Source organism: Scyliorhinus canicula, chromosome 9, assembly GCF_902713615.1.
Source record: "Scyliorhinus canicula chromosome 9, sScyCan1.1, whole genome shotgun sequence".
NCBI lineage: Eukaryota > Metazoa > Chordata > Chondrichthyes > Carcharhiniformes > Scyliorhinidae > Scyliorhinus > Scyliorhinus canicula.
Window position 1 is genome coordinate 19,770,215 of NC_052154.1, and position 15,010 is coordinate 19,785,224.

The following is a 15,010-nucleotide window of genomic DNA, read 5'->3' on the forward strand; positions in this document are numbered from 1 at the left end:
ATAATCTGTCCACTGTCAGCGCCTCACAAAACCGTGTTATCTGCATCGTCTAAATACATGCATTCAGGTTCCATTTGCCTTACAACTCAGTTACAGCAAAGATACGTAGCAAACACTGGTACTTAAAATTATTTTTAAAAGCTTACCATTAGATTCATAAACAAATGGGAACAGCAGATCCCCAGGTACTTGTAATTATAGGGGGAAAAGCAAGGATTGCCTCCAGCTTTCATTGACAGTTCCTATTTAAATGAAATTGGTGAAATATTAAACATTATTTAAGTACAAACACGATATCTGCCTTCAAATATCTGCATGAATCTCAGGGTTTGACTCCTTTCACTGACATTCCCAGCCTCCTGCTCCTAGTCCCTTTGAAAGGTGATCCTTGAGGGGCTTCCTGACTCCCCATGGAAACATGATGACCATGTCTCGGTCCTGCTCCATCACTAAGGACTCCGCGGCCATTTCTATGAACCTAGGAGCCCTTTCTCTCTTGTCTGATGCTCCATTTGTGTAACTCCAGCCTGAAGCCAGAACAGCCAGTGGCAGCTCCCTTCCACAGACTGCAACTCCCCTCTAAGAGGGACAGCGGGATTCTCTGATCCTGAGGCTAAGTGTTGACGCCATCATAAACTGCGTCGCGTTTCTTGACGGTGTCAACATGGTCTCAGGAGCAGTGATTCTGACACTTACAGGGGCCAGCACAGCACTGGAGCGACCCACGGCGTTCCAGCTGCCGATCACCAGTGTCAGATGGGTGCCGCGGGTCTGCGCATGCGCAGTGGGACTGGCATCAATGAGCGTATGCGCCGTGGCTCCCTTTTCCGTGCCGGCCCCGAAGCAACATGGCGTAGGGCTACAGGGGCCAGTGCGGAACATGCATTTTTTATTGGTGTGTAGCTCATCACTTTGCGGCCTGTTCAACAGTGACCAACAAAATCAGATGAAAAACAGTGGTTCACCAGTTTGCTCAAAAGTTTCATGTTCTGACTGGAAACCCAGTGGAACTGCTTTGCTCCCTCACTTACCAACGTGTTTAGGGCTTTGCTGCGAATTCCCTCAAACCTAAGTATTCTCCTTTACGTTAGCCATTCACCACTACATGCAAAGTGCAATGGAGCAGTAAGGGCAGATTGGAAAATTCAAGGGTTGGAAACCTTCTGATTAATTAGGAACCATATTTTTGGCCTCTCTGCCTGCACAGCTGCACAGATTCATCATTCGTGATTCTGCAAGGGATACGATAATGCGGTTAATCATAGAATTTACAGTGCAGGATGCCATTCGGCCCATCGAGTCTGCACCGGCCCTTGGAAAGATCACCCTATCCAAGCCCACACTTCCACCCTATCCCCGTACCCCACCTAACCTTTTCGGACACTGAGGGCCCAAATTTAGCACGGCCATTCCACCTAACCTGCACACCTTTGGACTGTGGGAGGAAACCGGAGCACCCGGAGGAAACCCACGCACACACGGGGAGGATGTGCAAACTCCGCACAGACAGTGACCCAAGCCAGGATCGAACCTGGGACTCTGGAGCTGTGAAGTCACTGTGCTAACCACTGTGCCATCCTGCTGCCCACTTGTTGGAAAGCGAAGTCACTTGGGAAATCTTCAGCGGGCTACTGCTGAACTAGGTGCAAAAAAAACCTTTCAAGGACACGAGTGGTCCGAAAGGAAGAGTACTAAATTGGGGAAAGGCAGAGTATAACAAAATTCAGCAGGAGCTAGGGAATGTGGATTGGGAGCAGCTGTTTAAGGGTAAATCCACATTTTAAATGTGGGAGTCTTTTAAGGAAAGGTTGATTAGAGTGCAGGACAGACATGTACCTGTGAAAATGAAAGATAGAAATGGCAAGATTAGGGAACCATGGATGACGGGTGAAATTGTGAGACTAGCTAAGATGAAAAAGGAAGCATACATAGGATCGAGGCAACTCAAAACTGATGAGGCTGTGGAGGAATATCGGGAAAGTAGGACGAATCTCAAACGCGCAATAAAGAGGGCTAAAAGGGGTCATGAAATATCTTTGGCTAACAGGGTTAAGGAAAATCCCAAAGCCTTTTATTCGTATGTAAGGAGCAAGAGGGTAACTAGAGAAAGGATTGGCCCACTCAAAGACAAAAGAGGGAATGTATGCGTGGACTCAGAGGAAATGGGTGAGATTCTTAATGAGTACTTTGCATCGTTATTCACAAAGGAGAGGGACAAGACGGATGTTGAGGCTAGGGATAGATGTTTAAATACTCTATGTCAAGTTGTCATAGGGAAGGGGGAAGTTTTGGGTATTCTAAAAGATATTAAGGTGGACAAGTGCCCAGGACCGGATGGGATCTATCCCAGGTTACTGAGGGAAGCGAGGGTTGAAATAACTGGGGCCTTAACAGATATCTTTGCAGCATCCTTGAGCACGGGTGAGGTCCCGGAGGACTGAAGAATTGCTAATGTTGTCCCTTTGTTTAAGAAGGGTAGCAGGGATAATCCAGGGAATTATAGACCTGTGAGCTTGACATCAGTGGTAGGCAAACTGTTGGAGAAGATACTGAGGGATAGGATCTATTCACATCTGGAAGAAAATAGACTTATCAGTGATAGGCAGCATGGTTTTGTGCAGGGAAGGTCATGTCTTACAAACCTAATAGAATTCTTTGAGGAAGTGACAAAGTTAATTGATGAGGGAAGGGCTGTAGATGTCATATACATGGACTTTAGTAAGGCGTTTGATAAGATTTCCCATGGCAGGTTGATGGAAAAGTGAAGTCGTATGGGGTTCAGGGTGTACTAGCTAGATGGATAAAGAACTGGCTGGGCAACAGGAGACAGAGAGTAGTGGTGGAAGGGAGTGTCTCAAAATGGAGAAGGGTGACTAGTGGTGTTCCACAGGGATCCGTGCTTGGACCACTGTTGTTTGTGATATACATAAATGACCTGGAGGAAGGTATAGGTGGTCTGATTAGCAAGTTTGCAGATGATACTAAGATTGGTGGAGTTGCAGATAGCAAGGAGGACTGTCAGAGAATACAGCAAAATATAGATAGAATGGAGAGTTGGGCAGAGAAATGGCAGATGGAGTTCAATCCAGGCAAATGCGAGGTGATGCATTTTGGAAGATCAAATTCAAGAGCGGACTATATGGTCAATGGAAGGGTCTTGGGGAAAATTGATGTACAGAGAGATCTGGGAGTTCAGGTCCATTGTACCCTGAAGGTGGCAACGCAGGTTGATAGAGTGGTCAAGAAGGCATACAGCATGCTTGCCTTCATCGGACGGGGTATTGAGTACAAGAGTTGGCAGGTCATGTTACAGTTGTATAGGACTTTGGTTCAGCCACATTTGGAAAACTGCGTGCAGTTCTGGTCGCCACATTACCAGATAATGTGGATGCTTTGGAGAGGGTGCAGAGGAGGTTCACCAGGATGTTACCTGGTATGGAGGGTGCTAGCTATGAAGAAAGGTTGAGTAGATTAGGATTGTTTTCGTTGGAAAGACGGAGGTTGAGGGGGGGACCTGATTGAGGTCTACAAAATTATGAGAGGTATGGACAGGGTGGATAGCAACAAGCTTTTCCCAAGAGTGGGGGTGTCAGTTACAAGGGGTCACGATTTTAAGGTGAGAGGGGGAAAGTTTAAGGGAGATGTGCGTGGAAAGTTTTTTACGCAGAGGGTGGTGGGTGCCTGGAACGCTTTACCAGCGGAGGTGGTAGAGGTAGGCATGATAGCATAGTTTAAGAGGCATCTAGACAGGTATATGAACAGGCGGGAACAGAGGGAAGTAGACCTTGGAAAATAGGAGACAGGTTTAGATAAAGGATCTGGATCGGCGCAGGCTGGGAGGGCCAAAGGGCCTGTTCCTGTGCTGTAATTTTCTTTATTCTTTGATCCCTCGAGCCCTCTAGGTCAGAAGGTCACCTGGAGTCATATCCCTGCTGATTACTCGGAAATTCAAAGAACTCTGAAGACTGGAATGAGACTAAAACTAACCTCCAAAGTTATGACTTCAGAAGACTGCTTAGAATGTTATATTATTGCCTGATTTCAATGCAATGACTGCCGTATTAAACAGAGGCCCACCCACCAGGGCCGGCTCAAGGCACCGGCAACTCGGGCAGTCGCCCGGGGCGCCATGTGCTAGGGGGCGCCAGAGACTCGGGTCCCGCGCATGCGCAGTTGGGCCGGTGCCAACCAGCGCATGCGCGGTGGCCGCACTCCCCCAGGGTGGCCGCACTCCCCCAGGGCGGCCCCCCACCTCTGTCCGCCCCCCCGCTCTGTCCGCTCCCTACCCCGCCTCGGGTCCGTCCCCCCGCCCCCCCCCCCCTCGGGTCCGCCCCCCACCCCGCACCCCGCCCCCCCTCGGGTCTGCCCCCCCCCGCCCGGTCCGCTCCCCCCCTCGGTCCGCCCCCCCCCCCCCCCCCTCGGGTCCCCCCTCGGCCCCGCCCACCCTCTCGGCCCCGCCCCCCCCTCTCGGCCCCGCCCCCCCCAAGGGCGCCGAAGTTAAGCTTGCCCGGGGCGCCAGCAACCCTAGGGCCGGCGCTGCCACCCACTCCTCACGATGTGCACTGCTTATAAAGTTTCTGGCTGATTTCATAAAATCATTGAATCATAGAATTTACAGTGCAGAAGGAGGCCATTCGGCCTATCGAGTCTGCTCTGGCCCTTGAAAAAGGCACCCTCCTTAAGCCCACACCTCCACCCTATCCCCGTAACCCACTATATAACCTTTTGGACACTATGAGGCAATTTAGCATGGCCAATCCACCTAAACTGCACATCCTTGGACATTTCCAGAAACAGTACAAATACTGCCTAGAACACTGCGCGGTAGAGCCATATTATAACAATGAATTCCATCAGCAGATGCAACCATCTCACTCTAACTCACCTGTAATGCATATTCAATGGCTCTCACAAAGGTACTTGATGTTAAAGGTGTAACAGCTCCAGGCATCATTTCACTGCAACATCCAATATAACATTCAACATGTTGCTTTCAAAGTAACAACAGAAGAGGTGTTTCCCTGTGTATGACTGCACAGTAACAGGGAACATCAGGAGACAGTTTAAATCTCGGGAAAATATTGCCCAGAGAGGCCCCTTCAGATCAGAAAGTATGGGAGAGGATTAACCAGCAACCTCTTCATATCTCCAGAAGGGAACATTTCCACAATATATGGGGTAGCCGGAAGGACTATTAAATATTTAATGATGTATTCTATGGCAGCTATTGTGCAAATCCTGGAATGATTATCTTTCGGCTAAGGCCTGTTAAAATTCACAGTTGGGCTACATAATAATAATAATAATTGTTTATTGTCACAAGTAGGCTTCAATGAAGTTACTGTGAAAAGCCCCTAGTCGCCACATTCCGGCACCAGTTCGGGGAGGCCATTACGGGAATTGAACCCCAGCTGCATTGACATCTTTATTAGGAAGAAAACAAGAAATAATTTATTTACCCAACGTTTGAGGTTGTCATCCATTCGTAGTCTGTGGACAAAGCGGAGTCAAACTCGTGCATCAGCTCAAACTCTGATTCAGTGTAAAATGTTGTTATTGGTCTGGCCTGAAAGATTAAAGATCATAACTACAAATGCGTTGCTTACGAATTGGCTACTTGAATTGTGCTGAAATTATATTTTTCTGTTTCATCGACCGATACCTAACGTAACTCTACTCTGAAACTGTGACGCCCGAAATAACTATACATTTTAAAATACATTTCCCTCCAAAACCAAATATCCTTGCAGTTCAAATTGTTTGGCAAAGGGTTTTGCCTGTTTAGGAAACTCATACATTTAATAAAATTGCACTATTAGTTAATAACGAATAATAAACTGTTTTCCATTTGGATAAAAGGAGACAGGACCTTCCGAGGATTTCCACACCCCTCCTATGTTTCTTTTACACAACAGCAGAGTTCCACATTTCTGGCCAGACCACCAGGCCAACCCTTTTCTGGCAGTAGCTGCCATATTTTGGCAAGTCTTCATGAGAACAAGGAAAAGCTTTGGGACATTTAAACAGCCTTTCATTGCATTTGTGAACGAGTGTGAGTAAGGTAAGTGGGTAGGGTAATATGTTTAAAACTAGAGATCGGTGGAATTATGTGAAATGTTCAGAATACAAAGGGTTAATGTCATATCATAATTAACCACTAGATGGAGCTAGATGCAGAACTGTACAAAGCACTGACTCAAGAGGTTTCTGGGAGAATGCTGGAGAGGAGAACTGAGAGAGTGTAGAGGACAGTTATAGATAGAGTGTAGAGATTAGTGTTAGTAGAGTGTAGATTGTAGATTACTAGATTATTGTTTACTATAGGAGTGAGTGCCCGAGCTTTAATAAGCAGTGTAAATAAAAGTTAACTTTGTTAATTTTTGTGGTCTTTGTGAACACTATAAAATACATCCTGATAATAGAATCACAAAGAACATCACAATTTTTACATCTTAAAAACATCAAGGGATCTGGGGGTAGAGCAGGAAAATGGCGTGGAAGTAAAAGATCAGCCAATGATCTCACCGAATGGCGGAACAGGCTCAAAGGGTTGGATGGTCTACCCCTCCCCTATTTCTCATGTTCTTGGGTCAGCTGGGTAGGGGAGCAGGTTGATAAGTGGCAGTGTGGCGAGGGTGGCAGGGTGGTAACATGCCAGCTTGGTGAGGTGGGTTGGTGAGGTTGTGTTAAGTTGGAATCGCAAGGTCAGAGGGGAGTCGGAGGGTCAGTGGGAGCTGGGGATGTCAGAGGGTCGGGGGGGGGGGTCAGATGGTCAAGGTGTTCAGAGGGTCAAGGGGCTCAGAGGGCAGTTAGAGGGTAGGAGGGGGAATGGATGATCGGGGAATTGAAGCATCGGGGGCTCGGTGCAGTCGAAAAGTGGGGGTGGGGGAGTCAGTTGTATAGTTAACCAGGAATTAGATATGTTATTTTGCCCCTGTCTAACATTTCCTGAGTAACGATCGTGGTAAGTAAGTCATAACCTTCTGAACTTTAGGCTGGAGATCAACTCGGAAAGTTTCAAAATGGAGAATTTCCCATTGGAAGTTCAAACCTCCTCGCCAATTTCCACAGAGCCAATGCATTGGGACTTCCAGGGGTCCCTGTGTCTCACTACCATTTCCTGTGTACATTTCATGCACAAAAAACCCATGATATGGTTTGAAAGATAATTCAAGGAAAAGGTTGAATATTTTGAATGTTATAAACATTTAATTCTGTATTCTATGGTAGCTATTGTGTAAATCCTGGAATGATTATCTTTCTACTAAGGCTTCTTAATAAAGTAATTCACAGTTTGGCTATATAAACGTGTTGACATCTTTGACAAGTACTTAAATAGGATGGGAATAGAGGGATACAGACCCAGGAAGTGCAGAAGATTTTAGTTTAGTTGGGCAGCATGGTCGGCACTGGCTTGGAGGGCCGAAGGGCCTGTTCCTGTGCTGTACTTTTCTTTATTCTTTTGTTCTTTGTTAAAACAGGAAATCATTTATCTATCCGATGTTTGAGGTTGTCATCCATTTGTAGACTGTGGATAAGGCGGAGTCAAACTCATGCATCATGCGCATCTCCCAGGGTATGCCCGGGATACAACTAACACAAGTTTGGAAAATTAAGGTCCTTGTGCTTGAGATGAGTTAATAAATTTCACAAGTTTCATCCTTGCTGTATATCTATCATGATAATGTGGTGGTTATGTCAAGGATGAGTAATCGTAAGGACATGGGTTGAATTTTACCTCAGGCATTAGAAACCCTATATCAGGATCATTTGCAAGACCCAAGCTTGCGTTTCTGATGTGCCACTGGTGCAGGTTTCACGGGAGTCAGCACAACCATCAACCACCTCTACACTGACCCAATTAAGGATGACAGACACACCAGGGACACAGGAAGGTCAATGGGAGGGCCTGAAGGAAAGGCTACCCTCACTGATAAAGGTAGGTATTACCACGGAAGAGGGAGACCAAGGGACTGACTCAAAATGGAAGTTCTCAAGAAAGGATCCCAAAGGAATCAAAGCCCTGAACTGTGAGGGCCCCAGGGTGCAGTGGGTGGGGGAATGATTATGTCAGTGGAAAACCTCCACCATTCAGAAAATGGCCCTTAATTGAAATCTTAGGGCATAATCTTCCGGATAAATTTCCACGTGCTGCAGCGAGCGAGAATTGCCACGTGTTTCCCAGCGCTTGGCCCAGCGAAACTGGCAATGCAATTCAACGTTAATTTGTTCACTTAATGGGGCCTCATGTGCTTCTGCTGCAACTAACGCCTCGCCAGCCGATTCGCCAGAACCCCCACTCGCCAGCACCCCCACTAACAGGGTCAAGCAGCACTTAAACTCAGCCAACCCCAGTCAGCTCGCAATAATTGCACCAAGATTCGGGGGCGCTGACCTAGGGAGGCTACTGGACGGGGTGGAGACCAGGAAGGGGGGTCCCAAAGGGTGAGCAACAAGGAAGCCAGTGCTGCCTGGGATGAGGTGGCAGCAGCCGTTAGTTCCAACAGTATGACCAAGGGGACTGGCCAGCAGTGCAGGAAGAAGGCCAAAGACCTACACTTGGCAGCACGAGTGAGTAGACACCCATCTCCCGGCAAGGGAGCATCCACCCCCCACTCTCCAAGTGGCGCCCAGCCCTCCGTCCCCCTTCCCCCCCACAACCCTCCTTCACACACCCTCTCCCACCACTGTGAACCATGTGTGGCTAACGATGCTCTCCCGGTGTCTCCTCAGAAAAAGCTGACCCACAATTGGCGGGAGAGGCCTCAGACTGGCGGTGGGGAGCTGGACTTGAGAATCCTCACCTCCTTCGAGGAACGGGTTCTGGAGGTGACCGGTGTGGCCGAGGACAGAGTGGTCACCAACACGGAGGCTGGAGGACGCCACAAAGGTGAGGAGCCACCGGTATCCACTTGGAGGACCTGTCAAATGTGAGTACTGATTGCCTGACTGACCGACCCATCCCTCCCACTGACCACATGTCCATTCTCTCGCAGGCCCACCAGCCGATGGCGCCAGCCCATCGAAGGTGGTCTCTTCTCCTGACTCCGAGGAGAACACCTTGGAGGAGAGCTCCGAGGATGCCACCATAATCGTCGCGGCACAGCTGTCATCCCACCTTCCACCAGCGCAAATACACACACCTCGGTGGGAAATGGTCAGGCTCCTGGGGTATAATCTGGTGAATACCACACTGCTGCTGATGTACATCAGGTGGAGGCAGGAACCCCCAGGCAAGACAGCAGTCTGAGGTCTGCTGGATCCCAGGACCCAGCTGGGCCCCAGCTCGATGCTGAGCCTCTGGATGTGGGTTACCCAGAGCTGATGGAAATGAGGAAGCGCTGGGACGTTCAGAGGGAGATGTCAGCGTTACTCCAACAGATCCATAGCCGCTCGGAGGAGTCCCAGAGGCTACGAGCGCAGGAGATGGCACCGGTAATGATGGCACTGAGGCCAAAACTGCTCGGGTGGCGACCACAGTGGAGAGCCTGGTGCACGACATTGGCACCATGAGTGAAAGTGTTCAAGACGTCGCGCAGTCGGTGACAGCCATGGCGGAGGGTCTCGGCAGTATGAGTGCCTCACTGGGGGATGTTATCTAACACCAGGCTAACCTCGATGAGGTTCTGCGGGACATGTCCCTCTCTCAGATGGGCATGGCTGAGGCGCTGCGAAGCGGGTATAGGCTGAGGTATTGCGCAGCATGGTCCGCTCACTGAGGAGCTTCGCTGTGGACGTCGACACCATGGTGTGGACCATGGGGAACCACCAGGGCTGGCAAAGCCAGACAATGCAGGGGCAGCCGGGGCTCGATCCAGCTACCACTCCATCCCAAGGTGAGCCCCAGGGCCCTACGGGCACTGATCAGGAGGCGGGGGCACTGGGTGGCAACCCTGACCTGTCCAGTGAAATGGCAACGGTGGCCACCTGCTCCCCCGAGTTCCACCCCTCTGATCCTCTGATGAGGCCACATCCCTTCGGGAGCGGATTGGTTGCATGTCAAACTATTTGGCACCTGTCGCGGACCGCGCTTTTGACCTCTTCCACTATTCACCGGCTTTGTTATGCTTGAACGGGAGTGGAACGAGGCCGGACGATCGCACCCTTAATTACTTTGATTTCCTCCTCCATTGAGTGGGCTGCAGACTTTAGTGGGAGCCTCACATCCCCTAACCTCCCCCAACACCCCCCACCCTCCCACCCAGGTACCACATGATGGCAAAATCCAGATTTCAAGAACAAAATAAAGAATAATATCAGATCACTTATCCCTCAATATATTATCATGTAACCTTTCCATGATCTGCTCTGTGGTCGGAAAAACTGTGCAAATATGTTCCATAGTTCATGAACACTGGCAGAACCAAGACATGAAATTCCATGGAGCCTGCATTTGGCGACCAGAGTGGAAACCTCAGTTATGAGTTATCACATATGTTTAGCACCCGATATTCAGTGCTATTCTTTCCATCACTGCTCTTATGTGAAACTCACATGTTGTTTTCAAAATCAGGAAGCATGTGGAAAAAGCAAAGGGAAAATAAGTGACCAGATGGTTGAAGAGAATCTCGCTGAAGTAATAAAAAAGATCAGTTGACTGCGCCGGCTGCAGAAGGTGCAGCGACACACGAATCCGTCTCTCGAGCAATAACAGACAATGTTCAACACACAAGGGAGATACACGTAGGGCGCGGTCCATCATCTCCCAAGAAGGACAAATGGAATGAAATAGTTTTTTAAATCCCAGTGAATAAAATGGTGCATTGTTGAATGGCACATCAAAATCGTTCGGCCAAATAATAATATGATTTGTGAGAACTAAGATCTGTAGCGTGATAATCACATTGTTCACAGACAATACGGTAGAGTGCCACCTCCGGCAGCTATTGTGGCCGACATATGGGTAAACTCATTGTTTTAAAATACAAAGGACTTTTTGTCATCTGTATTCTGCTATTTCGACGCGCGCATTTGGCGAGCTGGACTGGCACGTAGGTTAGAAAGCATAATCTCACCTGGCAAATTGTGTGTGAAATTGAAACCGTGCCTTGTTGATGAAACTGCGACAACAAAGGTAAAAAATGCTGTGCAGGAGCATAACAACAAAACCAAGTTGCAGTTGTACAGCACCTTCAACATCATCCTACATCCAAAGGTGCTTTATAGAGGCACCATAAAGTGCATAAGCGCCGTAGGGTTGTGGGGCTGGAGGAGATTACAAAGGTACGGGGTGGCCAGGCCATAGGGGAGGACTTGAAACCAAGGATCAGAAATTTTGAGAATTTTAAAATTGAGACTGCTTAACCAGGAGTCACTGTAGGTCAGTGAGCATGGAGTTACTGGTGAACTGGATGCTGTGTGAGTTGGGAGTTGGGGAATTGACAGCAGAGTTTTGGATGGTCTCAGTTGTATAGACGGTAGAATGTTGGAAACCAGCCAGAAGTGAGAGAGAGAGAGAAATACAGCACAGAACAGGCCCTCCGGCCCACGATTTAGTGCCAACTTTTATCCTAGGTTAATGATAGAATTTTGGACACTAAGGGCAATTTATCATGGCCAATCCACCCAACCTGCACATCTTTGGACTGTGGGAGGAAACCGGAGCACCCGGAGGAAACCCACGCACACACGGGGAGGATGTGCAGACTCCACACAGACAGTGACCCAAGTCGAAATCGAACTTGGGACCCTGGAGCTGTGAAGCAATTGTGCTATCCACAATGCTACCGTGCTGCCCTTAAGAAGAAATTAATCTACACTCCATTATTCTACCCTAATCTACCTATCAAATAGCCGCTTGAAGGTCCCTAACGTTTCCGACTCAACTACTTCCACAGGCACTGCATTCCATGCCCTCACTACTCTCTGGGTTAAGAACCTACCTCTGACATCCCCCCTATATCTTCCACCATTTATCTTAAATTTATGTCCCCTTGTAATGGTGTGTTCCACCCAGGGAAAAAGTCTCTGATTGTCTACTCTATCTAGTCCCCTGATCATCTTATAAACCTCTATCAAGTCGCCCCTCATCCTTCTCCGTTCTAATGAGAAAAGGCCTAGCACCCTCAACCTTTCCTCGTAAGACCTACTCTCCATTCCAGACAACATCCTGGTAAATCTCCTTTGCACCTTTTCCAAAGCTTCCACATCCTTCCTAAAATGAGGTGACCAGAACTGCACACAGTACTCCAAATATGGCCTGACCAAGGTTTTGTACAGCTGCATCATCACCTCACGACTCTTAAATGCAATCCCTCTGCTAATGAACGCTAGCACACCATAGGCCTTCTTCACAGCTCTATCCACTTGAGTGGCAACTTTCAAAGATCTATGAACATAGACCCCAAGATCTCTCTGCTCCTCCACATTGCCAAGAACCCTACCGTTAACCTTGTATTCCGCATTCATATTTGTCCTTCCAAAATGGACAACCTCACACTTGTCAGGGTTAAACTCCATCTGCCACTTCTCAGCCCAGCTCTGCATCCGATCTATGTCTCTTTGAAGCCGACAACAGCCCTCCTCACTATCCACAACTCCACCAATCTTCGTATCATCTGCAAATTTACTGACCCACCCTTCAACTCCCTCATCCAAGTCATTAATGAAAATCACAAACAGCAGAGGACCCAGAACTGATCCCTGTGGTATGCCACTGGTAACTGGGCTCCAGGCTGAATATTTGCCATCCACCACCACTCTCTGTCTTTTATCGGTTAGCCAGTTCGTTATCCAACTGGCCAAATTTCCCACTATCCCATGCCTCCTTACTTTCTCCATAAGCCTACCATGGGGAACCTTATCAAATGCCTTACTAAAATCCATGTACACCACATCCATTGCTTTACCTTCATCCACATGCTTGGTCACCTCCTCAAAGAAGTCAATAAGATTTGTAAGGCAAGACCTACCCCTCACAAATCCGTGCTGACTATCCCTAATCAAGCAGTGTCTTTCCAGATGCTCAGAAATACTATCCCTCAGTACCCTTTCCATTACTTTGCGTACCACCGAAGTAAGACTAACTGGCCTGTAATTCCCAGGGTTATCCCGATTCCCTTCTTTGAACAGGGGCACGACATTCGCCACTCTCCAATCCTCTGGTACCACCCCTGTTGACAGCGAGGATGAAAAGATCATTGCCAATTGCTCTGCAATTTCATTTCTTGCCTCCCATAGAATCCTTGGATATATCCCGTCAGGCTGGGGGACTTGTCTATCCTCAAGTTTTTCAAAATGCCCAACACATCTTCCTTCCTAACAAGTATCTCCTCGAGATACATGCATTGAAATAGTTAAATCTAGAGTATAGAAAGACACGAATAAAGGTTTCAGCAGCAAATGGCTCAAGGCAAACCTGGAATTGGATGATGTTACAGAAATTGTGGGTTGAGGCAGATCAGGAAACAGATTTCTGAAACTTCAAACCTTCCCTCACACACCCTCTATGTCCATCATGCCCCGATGCCAGGCTCTGCCATTCCACCCACCCCCTCTATCCCCCTCATGCCCCCTTTGCCAAGCTCTGGCACTTCCATGCCCTTTACCCACTATACACTTTTTGAAACCAATAAACACCACAGTGTGAAGTGCAATATGCTAAAGAAGATGTTAAATATGCTTATAAATTCCCACAGTCCTTCAAAGACATTCTGGAGAGGCTTATAAGAGTGTCAGTCATCCAGGCCCTTTTGTAGTTTCAAAAATCACAAACACTTGAAACCACTTGAATTAGGTCAACCAACATTACGGAACTAACTGCAGAGATCAGAAAGCCTGAGTTGTCAATCAAACAATGTTTCTTTTGGGGAGCAGGTGTTCTGTTATTCTAGATGTCCAAGCCCTCAGCCAAGTGTACGTAATAAAACCACATCTAAGGTACTCTGTACAATTTAAATCTCCTTATTTAAGAAATTACATACTTACATTAGAAGAAGTTCAGAGAAGTTTCACTCAACTGAATCCCGGGATAAAGGAGATATCTTATGAGGAAAGGTTGGACATTGGAGTTCAGAAAAGCGAGAGATGGTTTGAAGGAAACATAAAAGATCCTGAGGGAACTTGAAAGGGTGGATGCTGAAAAGATGTTTCCCTAGTGAGACTAGAATTCAGGACACAGTTTAAAAATAAGGGGTCTCCCATTTCAGACAGAGATGAGGAGAATATGGGCGCAATTCACCGCACTCCCGACGGTGCGGAGAATAGCGGGGTTCGTAAAATTTTACGGCCACGCTAGTCTGACGCCCTCCCGCTATTCTCCCCCCCCCCCCCCCCACGCCCGACTCCCGATACGAATCGCTGCCGCCGTTTTTTTACGGCCAGCAGCGATTCTCAGCTGGCCGATGGGCCGAGTTCCAAGCCCTTTACGGCTGTTTTTACGAACGGCAAACACACCTGGTCTGGCCGTTCGTAAAAACGGCCGTAAAGTGCCGATTTTTAAAACCATGGCACCGATTGGCACGGCAGTACCACGGCCGTGCCAAGGGTGCCATGGGCCCGCGATCGGTGGGCACCGATCGCGGGCAGCGGGTCCGATACCCGCGCACTCTTTGTCCTTCCGCCGCCCCGCTGTATCACTTCGCGGGGTGGCTGAGGGGCATCCCGGCCCGCGCATGCGCGGGTTTCGCGCAAATGCGCGATGACGTCATCCGCGCATGCGCGGGTTGGAGTTTTCCAATCCGCGCATGCGCGGCTGACGTCATGTGACGCGTCAGCCGGCGCAAACTCTGGCAAGCGGGCTTAACGAAATTCGTTAAGCCCGTGATGCCGGAGTTTACGGCGGCGGCATGCTAGCCCCGACCGGGGACCAGAATCGGTTCCCGGTCGGGGAGGGGGAGGCTGGCGTCAAACCCGCCCGGATTTGACGCCAGCCTTACGATTTCTCCCTCTCTGGGAGAATCGCGCCCATGTTTTCTCTCAGAGGGTCAGTAACCTGTAGAACTCTCTTCCACTAAGAGCAGTGGAGGCAGGGTCATTGAATATATTTAAGTTTAAGTTATTGATTGGCAAG

General features: G+C 48.5%; 1 protein-coding gene across 2 annotated transcripts in view; it reads right to left on the minus strand.

The window, feature by feature from the left end:
- The window catches only part of LOC119971132 (putative phosphoenolpyruvate synthase), a 167,233-nt gene that overhangs the window by 61,011 nt on the left and 91,212 nt on the right, over window positions 1-15,010 (minus strand). For both annotated transcript variants that reach the window (XM_038806299.1, XM_038806297.1), the window contains exons 20-22: window positions 5,460-5,566; window positions 4,886-4,958; window positions 147-242 (exon numbers count right to left, since the gene is read on the minus strand). In XM_038806299.1, coding sequence (XP_038662227.1) covers window positions 147-242; window positions 4,886-4,958; window positions 5,460-5,566 — 276 coding nt within the window. The remainder of the gene's footprint in view (window positions 1-146; window positions 243-4,885; window positions 4,959-5,459; window positions 5,567-15,010) is intronic.